The sequence below is a fragment of the Setaria italica genome, chromosome II (assembly GCF_000263155.2).
Source record: "Setaria italica strain Yugu1 chromosome II, Setaria_italica_v2.0, whole genome shotgun sequence".
Classification (NCBI taxonomy): Eukaryota; Viridiplantae; Streptophyta; class Magnoliopsida; order Poales; family Poaceae; genus Setaria; species Setaria italica.
In genome coordinates, this window is record NC_028451.1 from 35,301,525 (window position 1) to 35,328,555 (window position 27,031).

Consider the following 27,031-nt stretch of genomic DNA (forward strand, 5'->3'; position numbering starts at 1 on the left):
GAGTGAGCATCCCCCATCAGTGAGCCTGTTTTGCCGATGCCCTTCCGCCTTCATCAGCCGCACCGGGCTCTCGCAGTCGCAGGATGCGTTGCCGGCGCCTGACAGGCTGACTCCGAGCTTCTATGGGGCACGCAAAACATAACGGAGCGCAAAGGTACCCGATTCACTGGTGTTACAACGAACATGCATATAGCTGTGACCGCTGATCAGATGCAGTACAGGTTTGTGGCCAGAGTTTCAGATACCGCGAAAAGACGGTTGTGATTCAGAACCAAAGAATGGCTGTGATTCAGAATTTCAGATGCCAAGCGCCCAGGCTGGTCCAAGCCTCGAGAACCCGATGCCAGGCCATTTCTCAGAGAACCTCTGCCCACGCAGCCACGCTTAACTGAAAACTGGCAAGCTACTGCTATAAGAGGCCTGACCAAAGTTTGCCAGTTTCATAAAATCAGGGGAAAAGTGGATTTACGGGTGTTGCCCATACGAGCTGAACAGAGCATGAGAGCATTACATAAGTTAACTCCCTTCCAAACACAAGACAACTCCATGCTTTTGTCCGGTAACGGATCAACCAGAATAACCCGCACGAGTTCAATGGTTGCCGGAGCTGCTCAATCGTCAGCACAATGCAGCTACATGCACATCAAAGCATCGGCGCATCGCACACCTCTTTGGAAATAAGGAACCTGCTTTCTACCAATTCCTCTACATTAGGTTAAGTGTCTCAGAACACTAACTCACGGTACATACAAAAAAAAGAAAAAAAAGAAACAAAATAAGACCTATTACCTTCAAGCTTATAGGATCAGATTCAATGAGATAACAGGATGACACTAGCCTACGATATGTACAAAATATACCGCTTCCCACTCAAGAATGGCAGCAACTACCATGTACCGAAGCTGCAGCTCACATGTTCTTGTGTGATCTTCTGCAGCTGGTTTTCCACCATTTTCGAGGATGTATAAGGAGGGAGGCAGAGGCGGTAGAAGCAGGTCTGAGACGATGGGAGACGGTCAGGTGAGTCCGATGTCTTGTATATGTACAGTTTGGAGCTCAGCCCACCAAAGCCTTCTGATGGCAAGTACTTTACTGAAGTCCAGAAGAAAAGGAGCTGCCTCTGTTGCTCGATTGGCATGCGCTCGACCGCCTGCAGTATGAACAAATAAGTATCCAAGGATGCAAGAAACCGATTGGTAATACATAATGCGTTTGCTCTATAAGAAAGATGAATTTTGGGGTAAAAAAAATATGAATGTCTTGACAGATATGCATGCAAGGTAATGAGGGACAATTAGCCGTGTTTCAAACAATGTCAAAGCAGGCAGTTTTAACACAAGTCACTATATAAATAATGGTCGATACCAGCAACAGAACCAGATCCTGGCTCCTGTTGATGAAGCTCCAACAAAGATGCATCCGCAACAACATAAGAAAAGTTGTTTTGTTGTTCTCATCTCACTTACACAAGCATCAACAAGAATTGTATGATGAAACTGAAGTTTACAAAAAGAAATAAGAACATTGATTTGCTTATTTGCATCAGAGCCGCCAAAAAAGTAGAAAGATGGTGCAATCGTGTCATATTGATACTAAAACATACGCAGCCATGTGGACCAATGGTTGAGTGCAAGGTTCTAGTGGTTGAGGTCTTGGGTATATACCCACTATGGCACTCTCCTTAAAATTACATACACATTTTCCTCGTGTATTCTCATAAAAAAAGGGAAGAAAAAAAAACACTACCCGCATAGCAATGATTAACCTGCTTGTTGGTGAATCCAACATACAATGTCATCAATTGACAGTTTGATGTAGCGTAGCACCAAGGATCAAGCTAATAGCCTTAGTTTCAATTAGTAGCTTGCATTGATAAGATTAAGAGATGAATGGGATAAAGGATGATGTTGCTGGGCAGATGTCAATCATCTAACTCAAAATTTCTGGACGAAGCAACAGTTAAAACTAAAATAGTAAAGGATTTCATCACAGTGATGTGGTAACTACAAATTTCAAGGGCAATGAAACCGAAGTCCTTGAACAGTAGGCCTGGCCAACGAGTGCATCTCATTATGGGATCAACTAAACACACCATAAAGTTCAACCTCATGGTTTAAACATGCCACAGACACAACACATACACATAATGTTTTGGCTCAATTTGCACCCTACAACTTCACAGGTTCAGAATCTGCCCGGGTTGCGATCAACCAAGACAACCAAGACAAAAAAAAAAGCCAGTTCAAACACAGTACGCCTGTACCATATATGATAGCAAACTAAATTCATGAACTGCTATGACGACATGATGGAGGCCAAAATAAAAGGGACACTTGAAGAGCATATCAAGAAAAAAGATACCATACTTTGAAAAACGTTACTTTCTGCAGGGATAGCGCATGATTAGCCATTTTTACTGGGACAGGAATGTATATAATATCATGTCTTAAAAAAACAGAACTACGCCTCATAAGTGAATGATGCTGTCATCGCATACATTTATATTAGGTTTGTGTCTCATAACACTTGTACATGTACCACATGCACTGACCTGATTGGTCTGCAGCAATGATTGGTATTTTTGTGTTCCCGCAAAATCTAACAGAGTTTACTGAGAAATGGCATGTTTGCATGAAAAAATGAACACACGAGAAGATGGTCAAAATATAAGGCAGCACAACAAACTCATAATTCATGATAGAATGCATTTATACAAAACAATGCAGTGTACCTTCCAGAACCAAGTAATCAGGCGATCCTTTTCTTTGTAGCCATTATATTGAGTATGTGATTTCCAATCTTGCAGATTTATTGTGTCATTGCTTCCCCCTAGCAGTCGGTCTAAGTCTTCCAGATCTAAGCACTCAAAAAAGTCTTTACGACGCTCAGGATTAACTAGTATGTCAGTAAATCCTTGGGTGAAATGGGTCAGCTGAGCTGAAATAGAGTCCACAAACGTATTCTTAATAAGAAGATCAATGTATTGCTCTCTGTTTCTGATATTCACACTGATATCCTGCCCTCCTGGGCAAAGGTCAATAATCTCTCGAGTACCTAATTCATGAGCTCCTCGGGAAAATGTTAGGTATAGATCATCAATTTCAGCAGCATTCATCTCCAGAATCCTTTTACAGCTTGCATATTTGACAGGATCTGCCACCGAAATATCTTCTAGTGTAATACTTCTCCCAGCAAGATGCAAGAACAGGGTACGGTCTAGCACAATTCCAACTTGCACCTTATGCATCAAGGCTAATCCGATTATTCGTCCCGCAAAAGTGAAGTACTTCAGATGCAATGGATCCACAGCAGATGCTGCAATGTGCAGATAACTGTCAAAGGTTAGAGGACATCGCGACAAAATCATTGTGGACACCAGTTGTCCAAAATATAATGGATAAATAAGAAAACATTAAATAGAAAACAAATAAAGTCAAAGGTGGAACAATAACTATAATAAGTAGGAGATGGTTTTCTTCATAGGCGGACTGTCAACATACAAACTGAATCATAATCTTCTCATTTCATGAACATAACCATGGCAGCTACAAGGGCTCATACTGTATAATGGCAATAACATCACAATTTACTACTGACTGCATCAAATGGTATAATACTTCTTTGGTCAAGCATGGGCTTATCACATAAGGCAGCTTTCAGGATTGATAAGCTGAACTAAACAGGATACATGTAAGTCCAAAATCACATTTTAAAGTAGGTACCTTTTCTTTTTATGTGATTGTAATAGCCAAAATGTGCACGACGTATGCAACTAAGCAACCCAGCAAAGTTGGGAAGGATAAGGTTTTAACAGACTGCTGTGGTACTCTCCATATACATGTCCTTTGGGAAATACATGCATCCAAATTTTTGAAAATTGGACTATCATTATGTTTTCAAATATTTAGATTGGATACATGAAAATCACACTGCAGATTTGATCCCCAACATAACAGAATATATTAGGCCCTACAGGTTTGAAGTGGCTTGGCTGTAGTGCCACACCAATAGAACTATATGTGAAGTGGTAAGATAGTACCCAGGAAACTTACTTTCATTCAAGTAGAACCTTCGTTTATCCTCAGGACAAGGCGAGAAGAGAACTTGCTTCGGACTGAAAAGAGCTTGGCACACCAAACAAAACCATTCTCTCAGAACCCCAGGACCTGTAGCTTCCTCATTCTTAAACTCCATAAACAGCCCACCTCGAAGCTCATTGTGTTTCGCCTGTGCGATGTAATTAAAGGATTCATCAAGTAAATGTGACCGATCAATCAACATCTCATGCAGCTCCCCAAAATCATCCTTTCCTTCAGGGAGCATCATGAAGACTAAATTCCTTCTGGCCTCAAAGCAGAGGAGATTCTTATGCTTCGCAAGCCAATGGAGATGCTCATTTCTCTTGGAACAGCGGACAAGTGCATTGAGCGGCGCCCTATGTGCCATCAACACAAGCTGTAGGGTGTGCCCCACATCCTCATAAATCGCTGAGATGAAATCGAGTTCAGTCAACACAACCAGGATGAATGATCGAGCGGCCCATACGGTTTGACTTTCCATGACCCCGGTGCTCTCTGATGACAATGATAGGTCCATCTCCAACTTCTTCAAGCACTCATCCAACCTTTTCAACATGTCCATCGACATGTTGTGGAACCTCCATATCCATGTGTTACCATGCTCAGACTCCCTGCTGTACAGATTCCTGGGCATTGGCCCCTCACCGGATATCCAAAGACGTGCCTGCTGGCACATCACTTTAAAGAAGTTTGAGAATTCATCAAGATCAATGGGCGAGACCACCATGGGCTCGGATGCGAGTCCCTCGAGGACCAAATCCACTGCTTCACGGGCAAATGGCAGGATTTGCTCGATCAACCTGGTTGACGAGTTCATGGACGGGGGCAGCCTGGGACGATTGGATAACACTGATGCAAGTGAACGCCGGCATAATCTATAGAGTGATTCCCTCCTGCCCGCAGCCAAGGAAAGCAAGCGGCAGAATTCAAGCAGCACCGGCGCAGTCAAGACCAGCACGTCCATCGGTAAGGACGAAGGGTCCGTGGCGATAAAGCATTTGATTGCACGCTCAGCGTAAGAGCGAAAGGGGGACTTTGAGAGGTAGAGGCGAACCAATGATAAGGCGGCTCCCGCCTGGAGGAAGATGTCGAGGTACTCGGCGGCGTGGTCCGCCGTGGCCCGGTCTTCGCCTGGAGACCCGCGATCGTGGCGGGAAAGGCCCAGGTTGGCGCGGTGGGCGCGGAGGATGAACTCCTTGACGAGCTCGTCGAGGGAGAAGGCGGCGGCGGGGACGCAGGCGGCCCCAGACTCGGCGCCGCCGGCGGTGGCGGCGATGTGCGCGGCGAGCTGCCACGCGTGCGGGTGCTGGGTGGATCGGAGTCGGGCCGCGAGGTGCAGCGTGGAGTCCTGCGGGAGGCCGAGCTCGGCGAGGGTGGCCTCCGGGGCGAGCTGCCGCCCCGCATAGAGGAGCCGCAAATCGCGGCCGTACCCGCAGGCGCCGAGGTGGTCGAGCACGGCGCCGACGGTGTCGTCCCACCCCGCGTGCATCGCGATGGTCCTGGAGTCGGTGGCGCGCACGAAGAAGTGCGCCTCCCGCGGCCACGCGGGGGGCGGCGAGGCGGCGGCGGCGGCCGCCGCCGCGGAGGCGCCATCGGCCCCCGAAGCGGAGGCGGAGGCCGACGAGGACGACTCGGCGGCGTCGGCGCCGGCGTGGGCCATCAGCGGCTGCTTGGATGACGGGGGGAGCGCATGATCGGGCGCGTCGCGGCGGCGCTTGGGGTTGCGGCGGAGGCAGGCTAGCGCGGCGGACATGCTTAGATCGGATTCATCGGGGTCGGGGAGGGGGAAATTGCGGCCGCGGCGGAGAGGCGGAGGTGGGGGCGGGGGGTTTAGGAGGACCGGAATTTGGGGGAGGAGGCAGCAGGAGGAGGTGGGGGGTGGGGAGTGAGAGACGACGGAGCAGAGCAGTTTGTTTGGGCCTGCCCTTTTCTTCCTCCTTCCTCTCCCTCTCGGTTGATCACGCTTTGGCGTTTTGTTTAGGTTCCCCTTTCCTTTCGGCTCTCCTGCCCCTGGAATGGCTTTTGAGGGGTCTCCTTGATTTTTCGCGTTGCTTGCTGTGGGGTTGCCGTGCGTTCTCACCTCTCACGCCACTGCGTGTGAATTCGAGAACTCCTCGTTGTGATTGCATTCTATCTACTAGGTTATGAGATTTTAGTGCATCGATTTTTTGCAAGCTGTTTCTTAGCAGTTCCATCCCTTGTATATCTTTAGAGATTATGTTTTTCGTGCCAACTCATACAAAGTTCATGACATGCCGCTAGGTTTACCAAAAATATTAACTCGGCATATAACTATTTAGATTTTTTCTGATTTGTTTGCAGTTTCCTTTATTTGCTCAGAGACCATAAATTGGGTTGTTGTGTATTAGACTGCATAATGTGGGCTGGGCTGGGCTTGAGTTGGACTAAGGAAAAGCTCAACTTCTTTCGGCCTAAAATTCAACTCCATGTCAGGCTAAGACGCCCATCAATTATTAATAAAAAATGAATATTTTAATTATTTTGGCTAAGTTTGGAGTGGTATGTTTTTTTCCAACATCGCGCGCCTAGCCCTAAATGGTTGTGGGGCCTGGCTCAGCACATCGGCTCGGTTTAGACTTTTTATACTTAGGGTATGTATGCTGCCCTTTGACTTTTGGCATTCCTTCCTATTTCTTTAGGAGGAATAGAAAATTGTTTGTTTAATTTGTACGATTCTATCCTTTTAGAAAATATTGTATTTATGTCTTTTTGTACGAGATTTCCTCTCCAATCCAAAGACTTGTTTTAACTTCTAGGAGTAGATTGTAACATTTGTATATATTCTTCCATCTTAGAAAATATTTTTGCCAATTTCTTACACAACCTTCATGGAAGCTACATTGCATAGGTAATCCGTGATGCGGCGTGACCTCATGATCCCGTGCCCTCTTTCGTTTCACACTTAAAATGGGAATTAATTGTTGACTTGATTTGCATTTATGATGTATCTAGATCATGACACGTACACTCCTGTAGTTAGAGATGGAAACATTGCAAGACATATACTTTTGTTCTCATTAATAGACAGATATATTTGAAACAAAATTTATAATATTTGAACTTATAACATGAAACAAAAAAAATAGTGATCCAGTGACGGTATTGTCAAAAATCATGATTTTATTATATTTTGTGCCCAGTAGGGAATCATATGGAAAATTGCTTTGGCACCCGTGCCTATGCTGTGGTTCATTTTCCTGCCCAATTGCTGAAGTTTGGCCAACTAACATCTTTGGTGGCGCAGCTTATATGTGGTGGAGACGTGGAGTAAGCCATCTGTGAATACGTGTCGCCTTCAAGATCTTCCATGTATTCATCTATCTCCTTGTCTAATATAGCACACAAGATAATCTAAATAAATAATGGAGGCAACTATGAACAATTAAACGCTAGTGAAAGGAACAAATAAGATCCAAATATCTCTAATAAATAGAGCACCAGACAGATATGTTATATTTTCATTTGATATTGGTTTTATATTTTCTGATTTAAATAAATTAATTACGAACATTTAGAGATTGAAATAGATTTTATTATTTTTAGAAAAAATATATAAAGGCAAAACCACCTTTAAACTTGTAAAATGGTTAAATTTGTCCGATTTCCATAGTTTGTTGGTCAGAGATATCTGGGTTTGAGTTTGATGGCCAAAATTGTACTCTGTAATTTGATGGTAAAAAAATGGCATCAGAGTTGAAGTACGTATATTGACAAAGGTTAGCTAAGTGATAATTTGGTGTTATCTTAACTATTAAGTCGGCCAATTCCAAAAGTTGTTTGCATATTTTTCCTGAGAGGGAGAGGGTACATGTTACATATTAGATTTTACATTTTGAGTTGGATATTTGGAAACAACATGATTAGATTTGTCCCACAGTGTAGTTTTGTAAAAGTACACTTTTGTTATGTGTCAAAGCTATATTTTGTAGAGCGTCTAAATTTGAGAAATGACACTTATTTATATTTTGAGGGAGTAATAACAATTTTATAAACCCAAATAATTTATGTGCAAAAGGGTAATGTTTCAAAAAGTTTATCTGTGCATGTACTTCGAAATTGCATTTGTTTTGGAACAAAGATCATATATGATATACTTATGTAAGGAATACTTCCTCCATCTTGAAATATAAGGGATTTTGAGTTTTTAAGTTAAATTATTGTATATTTGACCAAATTTGTAAAAATAATAATTTAAGATATCAAATGAGCATAATTAAATCCAATTATGGACTGTATTTTTATAATCTACTTCTTTAGTGTGGTAGATGTTAATATTTTGTCTATAAGCTTGATAACTCGATATACCTTATATTTTAGAATGAATGGGGTATTTACATATCACATAAATGAATTTCTTATGGTAGAACATGTCCATCTCAATATACAACATCAAGACACTAGTAGTGAATTCATTCATAGGGGCAACCCAATCTCTACATTCTTTTTTCTTTCTTGAAAATGTATGCATTGCCCAAATGCCCAGTGTTCCAAATTGTACGTTGTGGTTACCGAATATGGCTTTTGCTTCTATAGTCGGTTGCTGTTTCTGGAGTAGCAGCGGTATCAGTGAATGACCTTGGTGGAAGAGTGGATTGGATTATTTATCATTTACATTGAAGTGGAGCTAAGTTGGCAAACTCCACACTGTTCTAGTTCAGGTGATTTTGCTTAGCTATATGTTTGTGTTATCTGTATGCTTTCCTATTCCGTCTGCTAGAGGCAGGGCCTTCAATTGCATGCACCCTTTAAGCAAAGTTCAGTTTTTAGATCATAATGCACTTCGGGCAAGAGGCAAATTATGGTAAATTGTGGTGCTATGTTTTGGAATTTACCTAGTTTTCAAATATATCGATGGTACTGAATAACTGAAATACCATAATTTTAATCCAATAAATATTCTTATAGAGGTTTTCAATCCGTCATAGGTTGCAATCTTTTAAAATTTAAATGCTCCATGGAACAGCATGGTTAGAACGCTACAAAGTGTTGACGCTCGTTATTGACACACTTTTACCCCCTATTTATCTTCAATAATTACATGAATTTAATATATAAACTATTGATCACACCTAATAAACCGGTTATTTTCACATATGCAACATATTTTGGAGGATGTTGTGTTTTTGTAGGAAATTGAGCCTAAAAGCATATTTTTGGATAAAACACTGAATGAGCATCAAGCCAAACAAAGATGAAGATCAAAGGGCCCAGGAAGGGGGTAGGCTGATCGGCCTAGAGGAGTCCAGGCCGATCGGCTGGCACCCTCTGGCGCCCCCTGTGCCCATCTTTGGTAAGCAATCCTCCGAAATTACTTAGAGGCTAAGTTTATGAAGATATGGCAAGGACCAGCTCGGGATCAAAGAGGAATCGGAGAAGATCAAGCGGAGATTTGGAAAGTCATTGAAGATCAATCTCATCCCGAAGCTACCGATGTGCCAGGCCCACATGCAAGTGAAAAGAAGATTCTAGAGCACCTAAGGAGACTTGGAGACGAAGTCGGACGTGAGAGGGCAAAAGGAAGGCCCAGGCCGATCAGTCTGGACCTTCCCAGGGTGATCGGCCTGGGGGTTTCCTTCACCCCCTTGACTTCCAATTTTTACCACGCGTCCTCTGGACTATAAATACCCTCCAAAACTACCAAGCCCGCATATTGGAGACGACGTACTCAACATGAAGTAGCAAAGAAGCAGAAGGAGCTTGAGGGACACCACTTTGGAGAGCCGTGGGTCGTGCAGTTGTCAGGGGTTAGAGTAGGCGAGCCTCTGCCGGTGTGATCACCCTACGAGGAAGATCACGCTGGAGTTCTGGAGCTAGGACTCATCAAGATCAAGGTAGGATTCCGGTGGTGATCTTGTGATGTACAATCATTCATGGTGAAATAATAGATGTGTTCATGTTCTTAACAATCTAGTTTTCTCCTTCTGTGGTTTTATGCTCTATTGGGTTTGCTTGCTATTCAATCTGTTAATCGATGATAAATTGCTTAGGATGTTCTTGTGGTCGTGGTGACCGGATTTGCATACCTGATCTACCAATGAGTATAACATGTTCTTTTGATCGTGCCTTTAGTCTATCTATACTGATAGAGGGGATCATGACGTGATCTTTCTTGTGTAAGATAGGGGGTTTCGGGAGCTGGATTGGAGGTGTAGATTTAAAGATGCTTTTTACTAAGATCGTATCTGTGTTGCTTTGCTATCTATGCTCAGAATTACAACATATGCATAGTCTAGGTTACTCTAGATTGGTTACCTCTGCTCTATCTGTTATCTGTCTGTGCATGTTTATTTAGATTAGATCTGAATCACTCATCAACACCAAGTTCATACTAACAATGCTAGTTAAATTAGGTCTTGTGCTATAAGTTCCACAGATTGATAAACCTTGGGGGAGTACTCTGAGGGAAGAGCTACAACTGATCCGTGTGCTTGCGGTTCACAACTTGACGTGCTAACAGCCGTCAACAAGCTTTTCTGGCACTGTTACTGGGGAACTAATAGTCAAGTTCTAAGTTTAATTATGCTTCTGTAATTATGACTTTTTGTTCATGATTTTTCGGTCTTTCTTTTTAATCTTTTTGTTTTTGTCAATCTCAATCAAAAGTTCAATCTAGTTCTTGTATATATATGTTTTGCTTTTACTAACGCTAACAGGAGATGGACGGCTACCTCTCCAACAAACTGAAAATTTTTGTGGATGATCTAGAAAAACTTTACAGGCAAAGGATACGATTAGCAAAAGCAAGGAAGCTGGAGATTGAAGCTTCAACTGTCAAGGAAGAGTTAGAAGTGTCGGAAACAACATTATCTACTCCAAAGTCGACACCACCAGCAAGTCCAGAAGGAGCACCAGTTGTACCGGAAGCACCTACAATGGGAGATCAACCTGAGCCAGAGCGTACTATCAGGGAGTTGTGCATCCCAAACATCATTGACTTACCTATCCATGAGTTGGGTGGCATTGGGCAACCATTCACGATCCAAACTTCAACACTAAGGATGGTGCAGAGTTCACCTTTCACTGGCAAGGAGGATGCTAATCTTCATCTACAAGCATTTACGCAGCTATGCAATACCTTCGATGTGGATGGAGTTACTCAGAATCAACTGAAGGCAAGGTTATTTCCCTACTCTCTACTTGGAAGAGTGCTTCAGTGGTTCTACGATCTACCTACAGCAACAATTCAGAATTGGGATGAGTTAATGAAGGCCTTTATAACAGAATATTATTCGCCAGCCAAGACTCAGAATCTGAGGAGAAAGATAGCTACTTTTGCATAGTATGCATCTAAAATATTGCTGAAGCCTATCAACGCTTTAATGACTATGTCCGTGCAGTTCCACATCATAAATTCCCGAGGGAGGATCTAGTCCAGAAGTTCTATCAAGGGTTGATACCAGCATCAAGGGTAATCATCGACGGATCAGCTGGAGGATCAATCATTGATCTCACCCTAACTCAAACTTTCAAGTTATTCAAGAAGGTTGTAGACAATGATGCTTGGGCATCATCTGGGCGCCTGGTCCCAGCTTAACTAGCTAGAAACACTTAAGTTGTGTTGCATGTGGAGCATGATCAACTACTTAAAGGGAAGATTGACTCGCTGATAAGGAGGCTAGAGATCTGAAGGCAGCAGAAGCAAGATCAACATGTGAAGTGTGTGGCGACTACGACCATGTCGGAAAGAACTGTCCAGAGGAAGCTAAGCTGCTAGACTATGTGAAGAAAGGGGAGTGGTTTCCACAATCCAACTATCGGTATGGACAAAATAGACCTCAATTCATTGCAAGCTTGTCTATTCAGAACATAGTGCCTCTACGCATTCAGTTGAAGAAGTTCATGGAGGAGCAAGGCAAGATCAACAAACACACTATCACTAAGTTCAAGACTATGGACAAGGTTCTCGAGAATATTGATTGTCAGATTTAGTAGCCTGACAGTGCACCAGGAGGTTACCCAAGTGGTAGATTTGTAGGCCAGGAGTTGTGAGATCAAGAACTCGAAGGTTTAGACAGGTTCGGGCCTTCGGAGAGTAATACCATGTATCTTGTGTTTTGCTGTTTTGTATTACTTTGCACGAGTGCAAAGAATAGATTGGATGCCCTCGAGAGGCGCCCTTGGCTGCCTTATATAGGCTGACGACCTAGGGTTACAAGTCGGTTTTAATCTAATCTTTTTGGTTCTTACATGGAAATCAACCCGAGTCGGATTACAACAAGTATTCCGCAATATCCGAGCTGATTTGAATTGCCCAGCCTCCTTGACTTGCACTCCTAGTATCTTCACATCCTCAGCCTGCACGCTCTGGTCGGGCGGGCCCACTTGCCAAGGCCATCCAGAATCCTGGTCGGTGGGGACCCATGGGGCATCCATATCCCTCAAGCCCCCGAGCGATGTGTAGGCGAACAGGAATCTGAGGATATCGCAGCGAAGCTTGGAATGTGGTCAGCTGAAGCTACGATGGCATCATAGTGACAGAGAGGCTGTGTAGTGTTCAAAAAAGAAGAAAATTCGAGCGAACGCAAAGCCATACGTGCAGAGCGAAATTGAGCGTTGAGCTGATGGATGTAGGGCATCCAGTAGGTCGAAGCGAAGGACATGAAGGGCGTCGCAAGATGCACTCCATATGGAGTAGCCCTCGAGCATTGAAGCGATTAAAATAATCAGTCCAATGGTCAAAAACATAACGTAGAATGAAGGAATCCATATGTACGAGGATTGGTAGAGCCGCAGAAGCACGCCGACCAGAAATAAGCTCCCAGCGCCCGAGCGTGAGGACTGGCGGAGCCGCAGAGGCGTGCCGACCAGAAATAGGTGTCCAGCCCCCAAGTACGAGGACTGGCAGGGCTGTGGAGGCATGCCGATCAGAGATAGGCGCCCAGCCCCCAAGTACGAGGACTGGCAAGGCCATGGAGGCACGCCGTTCAGAGATAGTCGCTCAGCCCCCAAGTACGAAGGCTGGTAGGGCCACAGAGGCACGCCGACCTGAAGTAGGCGTCTAACCCCCAAGCGTGAGCATGAGGACTGGCGGAGCCACAGAGGCACACCGACATGAAATAGGCGCCCAACCCCCGAGTGTGATTGCGAGGACTAGCGGAGCCATGGAGGCACGACGACCTGAAATAGGCGCCCAGCCCACGAGTGCGAGGACTAGCGGAGCCACAGAAGTACGCCAAGTTGCCTCTCGCCTAGAGCCAGAGAGGTCGGCCGGGCAACGGGAGGCATGCTGAGTCATTTGTGGTGTCCAGCCCCCGAGCTTGGGAGCCGACCAAGACACAGAAGCACGCTGAGTCGCTTAGTACCCCGAGCTAGAGAGGTCGGCCGGGCAATGGGAAGCACGCCAATTAGTCAGTGGGGCCCAACCCCCAAGCTTGTAAGCCGGCCGAGACATGAAACCACGCCGAGTCGTCTCCCACCGTGAGCCAAAGAGGTCGGCTAGGCAACGAGAGGCACGCCGAGTAGTTTCGGAGCTGTAAAACGACAATAAAAAAGATTATGTAGCATAATATAAAGCATTTAATAATTGAATAGCTTGGAGTTTTATTCGGCGTAGAAGTAAATTCTTGCGCATCGTGCTCTTGTAGGCCATGTAATTTTTCCAAGTAGTTAGCCCATTACGTTTAAGCACCTGACCCTACCGGGGTGTTGCCGAGAGCGGGCTCGAGCGTGCTTAGCTGGAAGTCGCACATGAGGGCCAGGCTTCACAGATTAAGGCGTGTGCTACCCGAGTACTTTAGCAATCGTTAAGAGAGACAGACAAGCCGCAAAGCAGTCGAAACTGTGCGGAAAAGCGAGAACATGTGCTGGGCACTCGTAGGTCGCAGCTCCGACTGCCCGTGTAGTAAACGGACCAAGCTGTGTAAGCAGTCGAGGTGTGACAGGATGGTCGATGAAATTCAAGGAGACATAGGAGAATTGGGGTATGTGGAGATATACGGAAGCCGTAAAATAGTTAATTGAATATATGACTTAGCTTGGTTTGTGGCCGAGTCGAAGAATCCGCATGTCTTCTTCATGTTTGGGCTTAAGAAGTCCCTGGACATCATCTTAGTTTGTCGTGGTTGGCAGACAATTGTTGAAGAAACGAACTTCGTCGAGACTCATCTTCGACGGGTCAGGTCCCGATTGAGAGATCGAGGTCAGTGGCAGTCTATCGGCACGACGGTACGTGCTTCTTCTGACATTGTATTCGTGCAGAGGTCGGCTCTGTTGCATGCCTCACCCTTGAGGTTCTGCATGCTCGGAGACGTCGCATGCCTATGAAGATCCGTAGGGCCAGGCACGCATGAGGTAGCCAGTGGATGAAATAGTTAGAAACTAAAGTATGCACTGCCTGATTTAAATAAGAAAAATAGAAATAAGAAAAAGGAAAGTGCAATGCTCCTGCTTCATTTATTCCAATCTAGAGATGTCCAGGTTTGGTTGCATCTTCATAGAGCGCTTGATGCACGCGTAGCATGGAAACTTGATCTTTTGTCTTGATCCAGATGAAAGTAGTATGGCAGCTTTACAGGATAGCAGTAGGTCTTCTTTTTTGTTTAATCTAATCGTGACTCGGGAGTCCCGACCGAGCAGATTGATCAGGTTGCTCGCTAGGCAGGCGGCGTGCACGTCGTCATCGACCAGCGCAGATGCATTGAAAAATATTCTGGATTAGCACCGGTCGCAACCAGATTGAACTATAACTATTAAATATGGAACGACTTCCTAGTTGCAGATGGATGTCAGCGATGATTACTGCCACTACGATCGATTGAGCGAGAAGGTTGTGGATGGATGTTGCCGCGATCTGGTTGGAGGACGTGGGTGGGTGGGTGAGCACGAGGATGTCCTTCGTGGTCTCAGGGAATATGACGCCGAGGCGAGATGCCATCGAGCTCACTGGGAAGGATCTCACGATCACCCCTACCTAGCGCGCCAACTATCGAATTTAGTAGCCCGACAGTCCACCAGAGGGTTACCCAAGTGGTAGATTTGTAGGTAGGGAGGATTGCAAGATCAAGAACTCGAAGGTAATAATGAGAACATGAAGGTTTAGACAGGTTCGGGCCTTCGGAGAGTAATACCCTACGTCTGGTGTTTTGCTGGTTTGTATTGCTTTGCGTTGGTGCGAAGAATAGATCGGATGCCCTCGGGAGCGCCCTTGGCCGCCTTATATAGGCTGATGACCTAGGGTTACAGTCGGTTTGAATCTAATCTAGTCGGTTGTTAAATGGAAAGCAACCCGAGTTGGATTACAATAAGTATCCCGCAATATCCGGGCTGATTTGAATCACCCGACCTCATTTACTTGCGCTCCAAGTATCTTCACATCTTTAGCTCGCACGCTCTGGTCGGGCGGGCTCACTTGCCAGGGCCGGCCAGTATCCTAGTCGATGGGGACCCATGGGGTACCCATATCCCTCATTGATAGCACGGTGACAGAGGTCGGAAGTTCGAACCACCAAGTGATGAACATGATGAAGATGCTGGAAACTCAAGTTTCACAATTAGCTGGGCATTTATCAAGCAATGAAGGGAAGTTTACGGGACTACCGAAGAATTCAGAGAAAGCTAAAGCTATTCAAACTCGCTCAGGCATGGAGATGGAAGATCCAGAACGTTCGGCGGAAGCTAGGAAGCCTAAACCAGCTGTCGGTGTTTAGACCCAGCAACTTACCGAGGGGGTACCTGAGATAGTGTTTTGTGCGTGGGGCTCGCTGAAGACCAGGAACTCGAAGGTGAACTCGAACACATGATTTAGACAGGTTCAGGCCACTTATGTCGTGTAATTCCCTACGTCCTGTGCGTTGGTTGTATTGTATTGATTGATGATTGTTTGAAGGGGGTCCCTGCCTCACCTTATATTGCCGGGGGTAAGGTTACATGTTGATTGTTGTACAAGAGTACTAGTTGGATTCGACTAGAAAGTCCTTCTCTTATTGCTATGAGTAGTTTCCTAATCCTTGACTAGTCCTTGTCCTCCACGTAGATCACGCCGTCCTGCACCATAGTCTTCATGTCTGACACATCTTGGTGTACACCCCCATATGTAGGACTGTCCAAGCCTCCCGGTGGGCTCATAGATGTATGGCCAACAAGCCCCCGAGTACCTTTTAGTCCAATGCAGCAGTCTGAAGTACTTCTGCAGACGTCTCCGACTAGTTTGTGGTACTCGTTTGAGTACTCTATCGGATTGAGTCTTTGAATGTGCTCGAGTACTGCCATGCGGCTAGTAGGTGCTCAAGCCTCATTTAACTTAGTCTTGAATCTTGATCTTTATATGGAAGTGAGATGAAAATCGCACTCCATATGGAGTAGCCCCCGAGCCTGAGGTTGAATCGAAGAATCAGGCTGATGGTCAATCTTGTAATTTTACACTTTTTCCCCTTAAACCCCGGAGAAAAAACTTTTTGTCCAATGAGCACATGGTACACAGCCCCCGAGCCGTTACATGACTAGTTTGGGTATAATGGTCACCACTGGTCATCGTGACCATTCGCCTTCAGAAATCTTATCTCTTCCGAAGAAACTGGAAACCGTTCCAGCAATAACCGATGCTTTAAAAATGGAATATTCTCCATAATTTTCACCGCTCGGTTACCTATGCTGCGGTTATAAATATCGAAGGAATGTTATCCCTTCCATTTACCCGAGCTAATGCGTCCGAGCCATTCATCTTTTCACTGTTGCCCTAGCGCCGCCGCTTGCCATCCCCAAGCACTGTTGCCCTAGCACCGCCGCTTGCCATCCCGGAGCACCACCACCTCCCTTGTTTAGCCATCCAGCTCATGCGCCAGAAGACCATCGGAGCAATGGCGCCCAAGAAAGCAACCTCAAGCATGGCGGTGGAGTCGAAGAAGTGCAAGGCCGCCAAGAAAGAGATCCAACTGCCAGCATCCAAGTACGGGAAGACCGACCAGACGGCGCCGCGAAATCAAGCCAGCGCCTGGAAAAGAGCCATCTTGAATGAAGCGGACATACAGGTACTGGTGAATGCGAATCTTCTTTAGGAGAAGGAGTTTGCCGATTGGAGGGAAGCAGCCGACAGCCCATGGCCACTGGAGAGCTACCCGGATGAGACTGTCATCTTCGCGCACTTTGTTGAGTGTGGGTTGGCTTTGCTGTCGTCTGACTTCTTTCGGGGGCTTCTGAGGTACTACAATCTGGAGCTTGTCTAGTGCAACCCTAATTCTATCTTGCACGTTGCTATCTTCATGCACCTCTACAAGGCGTTCCTGGGCATTCAACCCCACTTCCAACTGTTTAGGAAGTTCTTCAGCGTGAAGCCCCAACCCCTTATGGACCACATAGAAGTAGTCGGAGGGGTAGGGATTTAGCTTCAGGAGCAGTTCAAGAGCCAATACATTGAGTACGAGCTCATAGACTCTCATTCTAGTTGGAAGCAACAATGGTTTTACATTGGAAATTATGAGCCCTGTCTTCCCAAGGTCACCGGCCACCGTCCAGTGTGGAACAACCACTGGCTGGACGAGCCGAGTATTGCCGACAACTTTCAACTATCGGAGTTGATTGCCAAGATTGCCCGCCTCAAGAAGGATGGCCTGACTGGTGTCGGTGTAGCCTTCAGTTTCATGAGGAGGCATGTCCAGCCCTTGCAGTTGCGTTGCACGACAGGGTACGACTAGTCGGGTCCTAACGACCCGTCGCGGATGACGTCCGAGGAGTTATCCCCTGACGAGGTGATGGCGCGTCTAAAGCGTTTCTTCAAGTGCGTCAAGGGTATTCCAGCAATCTTGCAAGAGCACTGCGCTGCTAATCCGCCAAATCCTATAAGTACCTGTGGCCTGCAGCCCCCAAGTACTAGTGTTGATTTTTATCATTTTGCTGACTAGTCTTTTATTTGCAGGATGAATTGAACTTGTATATCTCCAACCCTCCTCCACCTGGAGATGACGTCAAGCCTCATATGCAGTCCCTTGCAGCTGTGGAGAGGGCACTTGAGGAGGAGGAGGAGGAGGAGGAGGAGCAGGAGAATGAGAGGGAGGATTCACCAGACTAGTCATCCTTCAGCTGCTCTAACGCAGAGTCTATTGAAAAATATGTTGTCAAACCCCATGTTTCTAACAAGGCGGGGTCATCGTCTGGGACGTCCAAGCGTGCGGTGAAGAACGCTCAGGAAGTTGGAGTGGCTCCACCCCTGAAGAAGGCGCGTACTATCGCTGTCAAATGGGTGGTGAAGAAGGTGGTGAATGATGAAGTCCTACCTCTGGTAAGTTTGTATGACAAGATCCTAAGTACTTGTTTGCTTTTGTTTTCACATCAACGCTGACATGGTTGATTTGCAGGTAGTCGAGATGGAGACAGGGGTGGAAGAAACGACTACTGTAGTCGTGCGGCACAAGCTGCCGACTATAGAAGAAGTCCCGGCGCCAAGTACCCAAAGGGAAGAGGCGGTAGCTAAGGCTGGAGAGGGTCCAAGTGTGATCCAGCGAACCACGCCAAAGAAGTCGTCGCCTGCCGTTAGGGGACTGAATCTGGGAACTGGACCCACCATCAAGATTAAGAGATCCACCAAGTGTACATGTACCGATGTTATCTTGATGTCGGGAGTAGTGTCGCCGAGTAGTGTGTCGTAACACTTGTCTCGTTTTAAGAAAATCCACCAGCGTGGAAGTTGAAAGGCCTAGTACGAAGTCTGATGTTGATGGCAGTAGCCACTCAGCCCAAGTAGTCGTCCCGGAGTCTGATGCTGATGGCAGTAGCCGCTCAGCCCCCGAGCTTGCCTTGGAGCCCTTAGTTCTACCGCCAGAGGATCAACCCGCGTCCAAAGTTGCTCCAGGTGCGGTGTTTCTTGTAGCAGCACTTATGCATGATGTCTTGTTGTCACTTGATGTTTCTGCAGTGGTGACAGAGTTGGTGGCCATGATGCTGAATTTGGATGCTGAGCTAGAGCCGAAGGCTGAGGTGGAGCTAGAGGCCGAGGTGGAGGTGGCAGCCGCTGGTGGAGTCGAGGCTGCACATGTAGCCCCCAAGCCAGAAGCAGTAGTGGAGGCTGCTGGGGCGCTGCATGTGTTGGCAGTTGTCCCACCATCCACGGCGGGGCCATTGACTAGTCACGGGATGACTTCCTCCTTGCCTTCAGAGGATGGTCCATCAACTAGCCAGGCGCTGGTCTTTCTTGGTGCACCTGATGCTAAGGAGCACGAGGAGCGTGCCGAATCCTGGATTGCTCCGGGGGTGGACCCAGAAAAGGTCCAGCTGATAGCTGACCCCCTGGCCACCGTGGAGTTTGAAGCCACGTTGATGGATATGTACCGCCAAGTAGGCGAGTATAGAGAGGTAAGTGTTACTTCTGTCGTAATATTCATCTTTGAAGTTGGTGCTTAGTGCTTACATGAGTACTTTGCTCTATATTTGTAGACAATGATCCAGCGCTCCTGAAAGAAGTCCAAATATATCAAAGGGTACGGGGACACCCTGTTACAGGCCTAGGCGCTGGAGAAGAAACTAGCCGAAGAACAGCAATATTCCTCTCGGCTGTTGATGAATTACGATGGCCAAGCCGTCCAGTACCGAAATGTTGTACAGAATGCCACGGAAGAGAAAGACCGCCTCTAGAAACTCAACAAAAGATTGAGGAATTGGAACGATGGTAAGCTGTTATCCTCTATTGTCTCCAAGTAATTGTTTATCCTTTGACAATACTCACTTGTTCTCTTGCCTTTATTTTTTGCAGAGCTCACTAAGGAGAATACAGATCTCTAGGGTCGCGCCATGGACTGGCACAACGCGTACTACCAGGTCACGGACGAGTATGGCAAGTTGACTGCAAAGTATGAAACCCTAGAGCACAAGGTTGAAAAGGAGAAGCAACTGTGCAAAGACGGGAGGTCCAGCGTGTTTACTTGATGGAGAAACTCTGAGCGCAGCAGGCTGAGTTGGAGGCAAAAGATCTTGCCCTCAAGGAGCTAACCGAAGCCGCCGAGCCCGCGGATATGGTGGAGCCCGCGGAGGAAGGCGTGGTGCCCCATCCCTTGGCAGAAATACTTGAAGAAGACCGGCTACGTGAAGAAGACTGCGGAGTTCGTCTCCAAGCAGCTGCTGGCGATGGTGAAGTCGTTCTACCCACAAGCTAACTTGGCTCCTGTGGTAGAAGGCATTGCCAAGGACTGCTCTGATGAGCAGTTCCAGTAGTATTTAGAGGAGATGGCTCCTATTGCTCAAGAAGTAGCCGGTCAAATAGACCTTGAGTAATCTGCAAAAAATAATTGTTTGTAATATAAACAAGTTATGTGCACGTAATGCAAATTAATTGAAGCCTTGTTGCAATTTTAGTTTGCTTGTCGACTTGTTCAAATCTTTTTCAGTTTAGTGCATCTCTCAGACTACCCTGATATTTGCTCGTGTGGTAGCCTTGAGTGTCCGCGCACAAGGATGCTCCTCTGAGCCTCTTCAAATACACTATTTAGAGTATTTTTTATGCTATGGCTCATTTTGCGGAATGCCAATACTTGTGTATTTGGGTAGTCAAACTCTTCATGCGAGTAGACTCTTCAGGACTTCATGAACTGGTGCCTACCTTTGCAACATCTCTGGGTTGTTTGGGTGTTGTGCTCCGAAGACCTGGAACTTGCAAACTTGTTATTAGAAGCCACAGCTAGACATATTTGTCTAGATAAGGATTCGGGCAGTGTAGATAACTCCCAAGTTGTTTGACGACTTCTTTTTGCGAAGGTCGTCGATGGACAAACTTGTCCAAGGAGTTGATTAGCTTGAGATTGTGTGTGCAAGCTTGTGTCTATGCAAGTTGCTGCTATCCAATGGGTTAAATAACCCGAAAGATATGTGTGCAGACTTGCACCTGTGCAAGTTGCGAGTGAGTAGAGATTGACGAAAAATAACTCTTCTTTATTAAATTGTAACTATACAATTGAGGCCGATGGCCAATGTACATGAGTATGTAGACTATGGGTAGAATCGACACAAGTGTTCAATGTTCCACGAGTTGTCGACTTCTTTGCCGTTGAGAGTTTGGAGCCTATACAACCCAGGTCCAGTGACCTTGGAGACGATGTAAGGACCCTCTCAAGCTGAGTTTAGCTTGTGCTGCCTCTTGGTGTCGTGAATACGCTTGAGGACTATATCACCTGTGTTGAACAAACGTTTTTTAACGTTGCGATCATGATATCGCTGAATTCCTTCAAGGTATCTTGCTGACTGGACGAGTGCTGCACACCGAGCATTCTTCGAGGCTATCTAGGTCTAGACGCCTTGTTTCTTCAGCCGCACCTTCCTCGTATTGCTCAATTACTTGAGATTTCCACATGACGTTGGCGGGGAGGACTACTTTTGATACGTAGACTAGGAAGTAGGACGAGTGCCCTTTAGGCTTGCACGGCTATTTAGGCTTGCACGGCTATGTGCGAAGCTCCCAGAGGACATTGGGTAGCTTCTTGAGCCACTTGCCACCTTTGGTGTTTCTAATGTCGTGTAGTCTCTTTTTGAGAGCTTCCAGTACCATGCCGTCGGCGCGCTCAACCTGGCCGTTGGCTCGCGGATGACCGACGGAGACGTATCAGATGTCGATCTCGCTGTTCTTGCAGTACTTCCAGAACTCGTGATTGTTGAAATTCGAGCCTAAGTCTGTGATGATGCGAGTGGGGAAGTCGTAGGGATGGACGATCTCATCAAGGAAGTCAAGTACTTTGTCTGCCTTTGGCCAGGTCACTAGCTTCACCTCGATCCACTTATTGAACTTGTCGATCGCCATGATTACTCGGTTGAAGCCTCCGGGCACTGTAGGCGGAGGGCCAATCATGTCTAGCCCCCAGCATGCGAAGGGCTAGGAGGGCGGTATAGTGATTAGCTTGTAGGCAGGGACATGATGCTGTTTGGCCAAGAATTGACAACCTTTGCAACGGCGGACTAGTTCTCCGGCGTCCTTAAGAGATGAAGGCCAATAGAAGCCTGCTCTAAAAACTTTGCCCACGACCGTTTTTGAAGATGCGTGGTTGCCGTAGATGCCTTTGTGAATCTCCTCCAGTATGTCCTTGGCCTCTTTTCATGAAACACACTTCATGAGCACTCCTGGTGATGCGCCCCGTCTATAGAGCTTATCCCCGACTAGAATGTAGTTCTTGCTGCGCCGTGAGACTTGCTCTACTTCTGTCTTGTCGGGAGGCAACTCAGGCTCCTTGATGTAGTTGATGAAGGGGGTTCTCCAATCTACGTCAATCATCATAACCTCCCGATCTGGCGCATCATTGTCGTGATCGGTGGTTTTAGATGATGCCGGCTCCACTATGGGTGGCTTGTGTAGTTCGTGGACGAAGACCCCAGCTGGGACTTGGGCACGAGTAGATCCAAGCTTGGACAAGACGTCTGCGGCTACATTGTTTTCATGAGCCATGTGATGGAACTCCAGACCAGAGAACTTATTCTCCAGCTTGCGCACTTTGAGGCAATACACATCCATGTTGTCTTTGTGATGATCCCACTCGTCATTGACTTGGTTGATGACTACCAGTGAGTCGTCGTAGACCAATAACCACTTGATTCCCAGCGAAAACTACTAGACGAAGCCCGTGTAGAAGCGCTTCATACTCAACTTCATTGTTGGAGACCTCCCAGAAGATTTGCAGAACGTACTTGAGTTGTTCGCCTTTGGGAGAGATTAAGAGTACTCCTGCGCCGGTGCCCTCAAGCTTGAGTGATCCATTGAAGTATATGATCCAATACTATGGGTGTTATGCCGGTGTGGGTACTTGATTTTTCCGCCACTCTGCCATGAAGTCTACTAGTGCTTGCAACTTGATTGCCGTCCTTGGCTTGAATTCCAGGGAAAAAGCTCCGAGTTCTACTGCCCACTTGGAGATTCTTCCTGTTACATCTCTGTTGTGGAGTATTTCTCCCAAGAGGAAGTCTGTGATGACGGAGATGTTTTTGTCCTGGAAGTAATGTTGTAGCTTCCGCGAGGTGAATAGTATTGCATATAGCAACTCCTGTACTGGTGGGTACCTTGTCTTGGAGTCTGACAACACCTCACTGACGATGTACACGGGCCTTTGTACTTTGTATACATGGCCTGGTTCTGATCTTTCGACCACGATCACCGTGCTGACGACATTTGTAATCGCGGTGATATAGAGCAACAAGTCTTCATTGAGAGTAGGCGCCGTGAGGACCGGTGGCTTTGACAAGAAGTCCTTCATTTGTTGAAGGGCTTGATCTGCCTTCTCGGTCCACTGCAACAAGTCCGCTTGAGTAGTTTGAAGAAGGGTAGTCCCCATTCTCAAAGTCTTGAGATGAATCTGTTGAGAGCCACCATGCATCCAGTCAGTTTCTAGACATCCTTGATGCACGATGGAGCATGCAAGTTGGTGATGGCTACGATCTTCTTAGGACTGGCCTTGATTCCTCGATGACTGATGATGAACCCGAGTAGTTTTTTAGAGGGTACACCGAACACACATTTTGTTGGGTTTAGTTTCCGCTGGTATGCTCACAAGCTTGCGAAGGTTTCTTCTAGATCCGCAATGAAGTCGTCGGGATTTCTGGTCTTTACGACCACGTCATCCACGTACGCTTCTACGTTGCGGTGTAGCTAGTTCTTGAAGCACTCCTAAATGGCTCGTCGATATGTGGCACCTGCATTCTTCAACCCGAAGGACATTGTGGTGTAACAGGAAGCGCTGTACGGAGTGATAAACGCGATCTTGATCTGATCTTCTTCCTTGAGCGCTATCTGGTGATACCCCGAGTAGCAGTCAAGGAAACAGAGTAGAGCACACCCAGCCGTCGAGTCGATGACTTGATCAATCCTAGGGAACCTGAAGGGATCCTTTGGATAGTACTTGTTGAGGTCCGTGTAGTCTACACACATCCTCTACTCGTTGTTGTTCTTCTTTCGCACCAAGACGGGGTTGGCCAGCCACTCTGGATGATAGACTTCTTTTATGAAACCAGCCGCGAGTAGTTTGACGAAGTATTTTTTGATGGCTTCTTTTCGGTCTTGGGCGAATCAGCGTAGTCGTTGGCGCTTTGGCGTAGCTTTAGGATCTACATTCAGTGAGTGCTCGATCAACTCCCTGGGTACCCTGGGTACCTCCGACATATCAGATGGCTTCCATGCGAAGATGTCTCGGTTGGCCCGGAGGAAGCTAACGAGCGTGTCTTCCTATTTGGGATCCAGCCCTGAGTCAATCAGGGCTGTTTTGGAGCTGTCGCCGATCTCGAGGTCGATTGCTTTGATATCAACCTCTCCTGCCGGCTTGACCTTGGTTGCCCTTGACTTTTTCTCTGGAATTTCGAGTTTTGTTGGGAACACTTTCTTGGAAGCAGCGAGGACTTGCATCATGGAGTTTGGCACCTGAGTAGTCACTGCCAGCTCCATGGCTTCCGTGTCGTAGTCGTAGGATCTCTTCAAGTCTCCGCGCAGGGAGAGTACTCCCTTGGGTCCCAGCATTTTGAATATTAGGTACACATAATGCGGGATGGCCATGAACTTGGCCAATGCTGGTCTTCCGAGGTTGACGTGATACGAAGTTTTGAAATCAGCCACCTCGAACTGGATGTACTCGGTCTGGTAGTGATAATTGGACCCGAAAGTAATTGCCAAAACCACCTAAACAAGGGGTACAGCCGCGTTACCCAAGACAATCCTGTAGAACAGGGAGTTCGTCGAGGTGAGCATATCCGTAACATCGAGGCCCATCTTCCTCAAAGTCTTAGCGAAGAGCATATTGAGGCCACTGCCGCTATCGATGAGTACTTTTGTGAGTCGAGAGCCTGCGACTACTGGATCCAGGACGAGAGGATAGCGTCCTGGGTTGGAGAAACTAGTCCACTGATCCTTTCTTGAAAAGGTGATTGGCAGCTCAGACCACTTAAGGAATGTAGGCATCGCTGGTTCAATGGACATGATTTCTCAGAGGGTTAGTTTCTAGGACCACTTGGTAGCAGTACCCGGAGTGCCGCCAAATATGACGTTGACGGTGTTGGATGGGTTTTGGAATTTCCCGTTGTCGTCCTCGTCTCCGTCTTCTTTGGCCTTTCCCTTGTCTTCTGTTCTAGAAGTGTGGCGGAACCGCTCAGATTAACTTGGCTAAAGCACACTTAACTCGCCTAACACGCGGTCATATGCTTTAATCAAGTTAACTCGGCAATCCGTCGGATTTCATCCGATAAACTACTATACAGGACCGAGTTAGCATAGCTCACACGAAGGTGAGTGGTTCCAGAGAATACAACAGATCAACCACTTAACAAGTACATTAATTTCTTCCAACACTTGGTTCGGAAAACAAAGTTTTACATAGTTCATGAGCAGCGGAAAGATAAAACAAAACAGCGGAAGCTAGCGCCGGGTCGGATGTCCCTGATGAGGCCGATCAGGACATCAATGATCCCTCTCCTCGCCATTCGAGGAGGGATGCCACTCGACCGTCCACCCAAGAGGAAGTTGGGGAGGCCAAGTGCCAACAGCAGCACACTCAGAAGCTTCAACTTTATCTGAAAGATATGCCACAAGCAAGGCTGAGCTACTAAGCTCAACAAGACTTAACTGACCGGTAGGAAACTACTCCACCAACCTCTAGACATGCAAGACTCTTTGGCTGAGGGGTTTGTTTTGCCAAAAAGCGACTACAGTAGATCCTTAATTTTAACATTTTAGCTCAGATTCTAAGTTCATTAACCAGTCTATATTGGCAACTGATGCTAAGCAAACATAGTTTCCAAACAAAGCATAGAACAAGCATCAAGGTTCACATCATCATTGTGGCGGATCCACTTCGGATTAGCTTAATTAAACATGGTTAAATCGCCTAACACGCGACACTCATGCCTTAGCCAAGTTAACACGAAGTGCCATCGGATTTCATCCGATTTAACCACTTGAACAGGACCGAGTTAGCAAACTCACACGAAGGTGAGCGGTTCCAAAGAATACAACAAGTCCACTGAGTTAACAAATTTGGCCATTTAGTTCAACACCAAAACGAAATCAGAGTTTTACATGGTTCAAAAGGAAAACAACAGAAGGTAAAACAGCAGAACTAGCATCGGGGTCGGACGTCCTTGGTGAGGCCTGGCCAAGACGTTAGTGATCCCTCTCCTCGCCGTCCGAGGAGGGATCCCACTCGACCGTCCAACCCGGAGGGAGTTAGGGCGGCCAAGTGCCAACAGGAACGGACTCGGGAGCAGCAACTTCACCTGAAAAAGAAAAGCCACAACAAGGCTGAGCTACTAAGCTCAACAAAACTTAACCGACAGGAGAAAGCTACTCCACCACTTCTAGACATGCAAGGCTCTTTGGCTGAGGGGTTGGTTTGCCAAAAGCACTATGTAGATCCCTATTTCCAAAGTTTTAGCTCAGGTTCTAATTTCATTATCCGGTCTAGGTTAGCAACTTACTCTAAGCAAACATAGAACCAACCAAAAGGTATATATATCATCATCAAGACCATGTCATCATCAGATTCCTTATTACTCAGGGTAGCATAGCGATCAAGCAGTCTCAAACTGTGAGAGGCAGACGAATCAATTCAAGTTCTTTAACCATGCATGGTGAACCTAACCTCACGACATCCGCGCACCACTGAGGGTCGCTTCCTGTGTCGGCCTTCCCCATCAATCCCCTAACCCATGTTGGGCCCATTTCCTTTGGTGCAATGTTCCACAGACCTGGCCTCTGCCGTTCTGTGACCACACTTGCCACCACGTGCAGCCGCAGGGGAAACTCCGTTCCAAGGATAATGGGGCGACCGCTCACGTCTAGGTTCAATCCGGTACTCGGCTTCCTCATCCCATAATAAGTATGATATTAGTACTTTCAAACACTTAATCACGAACACCACCACTGTCGGGCCTTAACAAGTTCCATAGACAGACGGGGCGATCAGCCGACCACCAAAAAGTTAACCAGAACCCAACCCCGTCCATCGTCCTTATAGTTGTGACAGGAGGAGAACAACCAACTCCTACAACTC

General features: G+C 46.6%; 1 protein-coding gene across 1 annotated transcript; it reads right to left on the bottom strand.

The window, feature by feature from the left end:
- Positions 1-590: 590 nt before the first annotated feature.
- LOC101752768 (E3 ubiquitin-protein ligase UPL5) lies at positions 591-6,039 on the bottom strand. The gene is made up of 3 exons (XM_004957105.3): positions 4,053-6,039; positions 2,732-3,315; positions 591-1,150 (listed from the first exon to the last, which is right to left on the bottom strand). The coding sequence occupies exons 1-3, from the start codon at positions 5,830-5,832 to the stop codon at positions 887-889; spliced, it is 2,628 nt and encodes an 875-aa protein (XP_004957162.1). The 5' UTR covers positions 5,833-6,039; the 3' UTR covers positions 591-886.
- Between the last annotated feature and the right edge of the window lie 20,992 nt (positions 6,040-27,031).

Excerpts from the sequence above, each read along its gene's own strand:
- LOC101752768 (XM_004957105.3), bottom strand. The coding sequence starts at position 5,832 with ATGTCCGCCGCGCTAGCCTGCCTCCGCCGCAACCCCAAGCGCCGCCGC. Across the intron at positions 3,316-4,052 it reads AAGGTTCTACTTGAATGAAA|CATCTGCTGTGGATCCATTG; the intron begins GTAAGTTTCCTG and ends TGCACATTGCAG. Across the intron at positions 1,151-2,731 it reads TGATTACTTGGTTCTGGAAG|GCGGTCGAGCGCATGCCAAT; the intron begins GTACACTGCATT and ends TTCATACTGCAG.